The sequence below is a fragment of the Eurypyga helias genome, unplaced genomic scaffold (assembly GCF_000690775.1).
Source record: "Eurypyga helias isolate BGI_N326 unplaced genomic scaffold, ASM69077v1 scaffold32914, whole genome shotgun sequence".
Taxonomy (NCBI): Eukaryota; Metazoa; Chordata; class Aves; order Eurypygiformes; family Eurypygidae; genus Eurypyga; species Eurypyga helias.
Genome location: NW_010245014.1, coordinates 7,659 through 14,231, shown reverse-complemented (window position 1 = coordinate 14,231; position 6,573 = coordinate 7,659). Strand labels below are relative to the sequence as shown.

Below are 6,573 nucleotides of genomic sequence, written 5' to 3'. Positions count from 1 at the left end.
GATATTTAAATCCCTGGGGGAAGAGCAGGGTTTTGAAATCCCCAGGCTTGTGCTTCGACACTACACCTGGGCTGCAGACCAGACAGTCCCGCTGCCAGCCTGGCATCGATACCGGGCCCCGTGGTGGGCCCGCTGATATCCCTACTTGTTAGATATTGGCTGCAAAACCAAAGCAGGAGGTGTTGCATCCTCCTCAACAATCCACCCTCCGATCCAGCTTGGAGCAGGGTGCAGAACAACTGTTCAGTGAGACACCACGACTCGCGGTGTTGGCAGGACGGTGTATTTATGTCACGAGATGAGATCAGCCTCACGGAGTAGGTCGGTCTGTCTGGAAGGAGTCTGAGTCAAGCGTGTCCTATTAAATTAGGGCTGGATTTTCACAGGAGCTGAGCTCCCACTTAGGCTCTGTAACAAACAGGCAGATCTTCACAAGGAGTCAGATGTGCTGGGTCATACTGGCTGCTGAGCCAAAGTCCTTTGAATATCCAGCCAAAACCGTTCCCATGCCTGTTGCTGCAGGCAGAGCTCTTCTGAAATCCAGCCCCACCATGGGCTCCGCATCCTGGGAAACTCGGCTCAGCTCTGCTCTCCCCCATATTTCGCTGCAGCAGGTGATGAAATTGCGACAGCCGCCACGTCCTTGTGCGTGCTGGGGAGCGGCTCCCTGTCCACACACGGCTCCAGCAGCTTTTCCCTTTGATCGGCTCAGCAGAGCTGAGCGTGAGGGTTTCCTTGCCTCTTGTTCTGCGGAATTAGTGGAGTTAATCAGAGCGACAGCGACTTCTGCCTCATCGCAGAAGAAAGGTCAGTGGCTCAGGGTGGATGCGCGACTGTTTTCGAGGCAGTTGGAAAACAACACCGAAAGCTCATCGCGTACGCGCTGCTGGCATGGAAGCTCTCCAGACAAGGATCAGCGGGAAGAGGTCTCTGCTGAGGGAAGGAGGCTGGAGAAGAGCTCCGCTCAGCTGGCTCACCGCTGCACCTCAGTTGTCCCCTTCCTTCTGCTGCAGAGGAAAGGTACAGCACCCACCGTGTCACTGTGCATTGCTTGTGTCGCGGGTCCGGGACGAAACACTCCTCCTGGGCAGGCCCTGCCGTGGCTCCTGCATCCTCCGGTCAGCGCAACGCACTTCTGTCACCTGCAGAAGCCCCCGACGAGCTGCTCCTGAGCTGGGGGCACTGGTGGTGCGGCAGTGCGGTGAGGGCTCTCGCTGGCAGCCGGACCGCGGCCTCACTTTCCCCGCGTCTTTTAACGACAGCTGAAGCAGCCGCAGGAGCGGTGGCTCTCCGCACAAGCATGAAATGCGGCTTCCGTGTCCGTACTGGGAGCTCTTACATTCTCTGATCCCCACCACAAGTGCTTGCTATTGCTGTGGACATCCGCTCGCGCTTAATTAGTGGGTTCTTTCTGTCAGGTATTAGCAGCCTCGACAGCGAGCCCTAGTTTAAGTAGTTTATGTTTGTGTGCTGTGTTAATGCCTTCGTTTACCCCAGTTCTAATTAAACACACATGACTATCTGCAGAGGGGATCATGAGAGCTCACGATCTTGCCATGGCTCTAACTAAAACAACCTGGATGTCCATGACGTTGGTGCCCGTCAAGCCTGTCACCAGGAGGTGACACCCACCTTGGAACCGGCTGAAGAAGGTGTAGGAGTCATTGTTGCCCAGAAAGGCTTCCACATCGAGGCCCTCCTGCCGCGCCTCGCTCACCAGCTTCGGGCTGCAGATGGCCCCCGCCGCCTCCGTCGGCCCGTCCTGCCCGTCCGTCCCCCCGCTGAGGAAGACGATCTCGCACCTGCCCAGGGGGCTGCCGGTCTCCCTGGCCTGTGCTCTGTGCAGCCCCAGCCCCACGCGCAGGGCCAGCTCCTGGTTCCTCCCTCCTTTGCCGGTTCCTCGAAGCTGGACCGTGGTTTCTCCGCCGGCGAGGATGCAGACTGCTCTTTCAGGCCCTAACCCTCGCAGGGCCTGTAGAAACTCGGCGAGGTTTAAGCCTGGGATCTTTAGCTCTGCCACCAGCTGCAGGAGATTCCCTCTCACCTCGTCACCCAGGGGCCCCTCTCCGAGGTCAGCAAAGCCCAGGCAGAGCAGCTGGATCAGCTGGCAGTACAGCGTGGCGATGCGGCCGACCTCCCCGCAGATGGCCGCACTCAGAATCAGCGTCGCGTAGCCCAGGCCCTCGGCTCGGTGTTTGGCCTCGTCTAAAGCCAGCGCGTTTGATCCGATGATGATGTTGTAAACGTGGGAGTAGTCTTCCGGGGCAGTGGGCTTGGTGGGAGAGCTGGACAGAACCGCTTCCACTGACTTGGGCAGGCTGCGCAGCAGGTTGTACTTGGTGAGTATCTGAAGGCAGTCTTGCGTGCTGTGGGAGCTGGCAGCAGTGGGCCCGCTCGCTATGATGTCCAGGGGGTCACCAACCACATCCGAAAGGATCAGGCTCACCACCTACCGAGAGAAGCGCCCACAGGTTATTGCAGGAGGCAGGGACAGGTGATCACACAACAGCCCTGGCGTGAGTGCTGCGCTGAGTTACGCTTGTGCCAGCCCAGTGTCGGAGCAGATGGAAACAGGAGCCGATCTTGGCCCACTTTGCTTTTAAGGTCATGGATTCACAGAATGGTTAGGGTTGGAAGGGACCTTAAAGATCATCTAGTTCCAACCTCCCTGCCATGGGCAGGGACACCTTCCACTAGACCAGGTTGCTCCAAGCCTCATCCAGCCTGGCCTTGAACACTTCCAGGGATGGGGCATCCACAGCTTCTCTGGGCAACCTGTCCCAGTGCTTCCCCACCCTCTCCATGAAAAATTTCTTCCATCTAATCTAAATCTGCCCCATTTCAGTTTAAACACGTTACCCCTTGTCCTGTCACTCCATGCCCTTGTAAAAAGTCCTCCCCCAGCTTTCCTGTAGCCCACCTTAGGGTGCCAGAAGGTGCTGCAAGGTCCAGTGAGAGTCACCTTGCCCTTCTTGAACTTACAGATCTAAAACATCCTTTGATGCTGGACCGTTGCGTTGGAAGATGTAACCCATGCCGCTGCGCTTGCCAGGCTGGTAGCCTAGCGTGGGTTCAGTGATGGCATACCCCGAGAACAGTCCCCAGGGGAGCCAAGAGCCGGACCCAGCCTCGCAAGTGCTGTGGTGGAGCACCAGCATGTCAGAAGTGCCAGCTGGGGTCTGCTAATTGGTGTGATGGGACGGCTGACACTTATAGGGCCTGAATTCCCCCTTCTCCACCTCTGTCTCCAGGAGAGTTTGGGTTCTCAGTGAAATCTGAGCCAAAACAGCGTGCAAAGGTTATTCACTCAGTGAGGGAAAGAACCCTGCTAGCACACTTGGGTCCGTTGATTGCCCCCTGTTTTGAGGGCAGATGGGCAATCTCTGAGCCACCGGGGCCTTCCCCTCGCTCACCTGTGCGGGATACGCAAGCCGGGCCAGCCCTCCACCCTTCAGCACGGACAGAGTCTTCCGGACAATATTCAGCTCCTGTATGGCAGCTCCTCGGGAAGCCAGCATCTTTGTGAGTTCCTCCTTCTCTTTGAGGAGGATGGGAGGGATGGGAGCAGGCAGTAGGGCTGATCCACCCCCTAGGATGCAGAGGAGATGGCAAGAGCATCAGGACAGCAGGAAAAGGAGGAGGGGAGGAAAGCGAGGCTGTTCAACGCTCCAGCCTTTCCTCTTTCCTCACCAGTATGCCGCAGGAAGACAGAGGCGGTTGGGAACTACGCTACCATCTCCGGGGAATTCAGCTGTCTTCACCAAAGGGTTTTACTCACTGCTGCCCTGCAGTGTCTGCAGTCAGCTACGCTACACGCCGGCAGCGTAAACCTCCCCGGACCAGGGCACCGCGTGTTGCGGGGGTGACAGAGCCAGCAGTTACTACCCCACTGCATCAGGCTGCCGGTGTGTCACCACACTGGTTTTCAAGGGCTACCTGGGTGGGCGAGCAGGGAGCACGGGCTCCACGACTCACACAGCAGTCAGGGCCGAGCAGATGGAGACACGGGGGCAGATGGAGCCTGCTTTGCTGGCTCCGTTTATTCAGGACAGTGTGTGAAAACACCAGCTATGGCTGCAGCAAGATGGGAAACTGCTGAACTGCACTCGTCTAGGCCTGGGAGGGAAGGGGGAGAGCAAAGGACAAAGCACATCCAGAGGCCAGGGCAATAGCCTCATCGATGGGAATCCTGTCACACAAGCAGACACTGGAAATGAGAAAGGACAGCAAAGGAAAAAAGGTTCTAATGGAAAAGTGGAATGGATGGAAAATAGAGAGTAGCAAGCAAGATCTGAGCAGAGTGTAGAGAAGCACAGCTGAAAGCTCCTGTCAAAAGGCGAAGCCTGCGCAGAGGTTTGAGACAAATCGGCATCAATAAAACATGATGAGCAAGAAAAACAAATGCAAATGCCTGTGTTTCCGTCCATAGCCAGGGATCTAGCTGAGAGGCAGGAGCAGTTGGGAACCGGCTGCTGTGTGGGAGTGCATATGCATAGGGAGTCACAGCCACAGGGAGATCCTGCACAGGCTCCCTGAAGGGCTGTGGAGTCTCTTGGAGATTCCCATAGCCAAAGGACAGGAGGAAGCCCAGGGGAATCCCCAGCAAGCGCAGCTAGATTCCAGTCACTGGGGTGTTTGCCTGATGGCTCTACTCTGTGCCAGATCAGGCTCCAGCATGCACAGAGGAGACCAAGGGGTTACGCAGCTGCTCCAAGCCCCTGTGTGCTTTTGCCCTGTGACATCCACCCCCCCAGCCGAGCTCAGGTTGGGGTGACATCACTGCATCCCTCTGCACAATATCCACCTTCCCTGGACAGCCCTGGGTCTGGGGACAGCCCGGGGGCTCAGCAGGCAGGGCCTGGGGTGTCCAAGTCTGCAGCTCGCTGCTGGAACCTGGGAGCCTCCTTTCCACTGGCTAGGAAGCAGCAGAGCCCTGGGGAGGGTCAGTCCCAAATCTCAGCTTTCAGACCCACACCCCTGCAGGTATATGGAGCAAGCAAGTGCTTGTTTCTCCAAGTCTGCATCCCCAAACGTAAGGAGAGGGCAGGAAGAAAGCATCTCCTCGCCAAGGAGTGAGAGCAGCTGGCGGGCTGGGCCCGGAGGTGCCATCTCACAGTAGTGGCACAACCGCGAGACCCGGCCAGCGCAGCTCAGCTCAGCCCAGCCTCTCCCCAGTGCTGGGAGGCAGCAGCCTGCAGCCCTGTGCCCTCCCCTGCTGCATCCCTGGAGAAAGGCTGGGAGAAGGGAGAGAGGAAACAGCAGAGATGCAAGTGCCAGTGCTGAAAGGCCAGCACAGCACAGCGGTCCCCTGCTGAGGGCCCCCAGCTAAGCCCGTTCCCTGCGATCCCGACGCTACCTGAGATGAGCACGAGGAGCAGGTCGTCCGCAGTCAGGCCCTCAGCCAGCTTCTGGATGGCAAGTGCTCCCTGCAGAGCCTCTGGGTCTGGGAGGTTGTTCTTGGCACCCTCGATGACCTGGATTTTGCTGTGTGGCTTCAGGAGCATCTCACTGGTGAGATAAGAGAAGCAATCACACCACTGACACCTGACTGCCACTGCCACGGTGAGTGACCATGACAGGGGGGTGGCCACTGCTGGGTGTCTCATCCCCAGGGCTTGGGGAGGCAGCGCATCCAGCGCAAGAGATGGGCTGTGTCACTGCTGCCACCGGGACACAATGGAGGTTGGAGACCAGGGCGGTGTGGTGGATGGGGTGGGCACCAGAGCGAGGGCAGCTGGAAAGGACTGAAGGGGTTCAGAGCAACATCCCATAGAGGCTAAATATGTCAGCCTACCCCCCAAAACTGTCCAGACACAGCCCCCCTTACTGCATTCCGGCTCGCTGCAGGCTCTCCTGGATGCCTAGCGGCACACTGATGATCCCCCGAACGAGGTGGTCTCCCAGGATCTCTTCTGCTGCCGCGGCCATCCCCAGCACAGCTTTGCCAAACCCCACCAGGTACAGGTTCCTCTTCACTGGAAAGGCCCGGCCCTTCACCAGCAGCTGAGGGCACCCGTCTCCCTGGAGCGTCACAGCCCTCTTCAGCATCGAAGCTGGCTGGACGGTGCCCACCGCGCTGCGGAAGAGGGACAGCGCATGCTCGCGGAGGGACATGCTGTGCAGGGCGGCCGGGCGAGTCAGTCTGCTCGGGGGGGTGGGTTTGTGCACGCTCTGCCCACGCTGGCAAAGCCTCGAGAGCTGGGGCAGCCGGCACCCTCCAACCTGCAAGGGAAAGTGAACGCTAGCAGAAGAGACAGGGCTGTCACAGGGAGCGTAGCGAGGTCAAAACTTGGACCTCTAGTTCCCGTTTCCTCTAAGTGAAGGTGCCATATCAGCAGCATTTTCCACCCTCTGCCCAGGCAGGAGGGAGGGGAGGACAATGTCACATTCAAACTACCTGTCAGCCTGTGGTTTCCCATCAATCCCATCACCTCCCGCAGGGAAGGTGAGCCCTGCCAGCCAGCTTCTCCATCCCTGTGGATTTGCCACTGGCAAGCCACCATTTCTATTTGCTCAGCGTTTGATGCCTTTCCAAACCGTGGAAGCTGCTTCTCTGTCCTGGAGAGAGCAGGG

At 58.3% G+C, this 6,573-nt stretch overlaps 1 protein-coding gene across 1 annotated transcript; it reads right to left on the bottom strand.

The window, feature by feature from the left end:
- Window positions 1-1,543: 1,543 nt before the first annotated feature.
- On the bottom strand, window positions 1,544-6,114 carry GLYCTK (glycerate kinase). Its single transcript, XM_010149943.1, has 4 exons — window positions 5,828-6,114; window positions 5,357-5,508; window positions 3,414-3,589; window positions 1,544-2,449 (listed from the first exon to the last, which is right to left on the bottom strand). The coding sequence occupies exons 1-4, from the start codon at window positions 6,112-6,114 to the stop codon at window positions 1,544-1,546; spliced, it is 1,521 nt and encodes a 506-aa protein (XP_010148245.1).
- Window positions 6,115-6,573: the final 459 nt, after the last annotated feature.

Excerpts from the sequence above, each read along its gene's own strand:
- GLYCTK (XM_010149943.1), bottom strand. The coding sequence starts at position 6,114 with ATGTCCCTCCGCGAGCATGCGCTGTCCCTCTTCCGCAGCGCGGTGGGC. Across the intron at positions 3,590-5,356 it reads GCTCCTCGTGCTCATCTCAG|GGGGTGGATCAGCCCTACTG; the intron begins GTAGCGTCGGGA and ends TCTGCATCCTAG. Across the intron at positions 2,450-3,413 it reads GGCTTGCGTATCCCGCACAG|GTGGTGAGCCTGATCCTTTC; the intron begins GTGAGCGAGGGG and ends TTCTCTCGGTAG.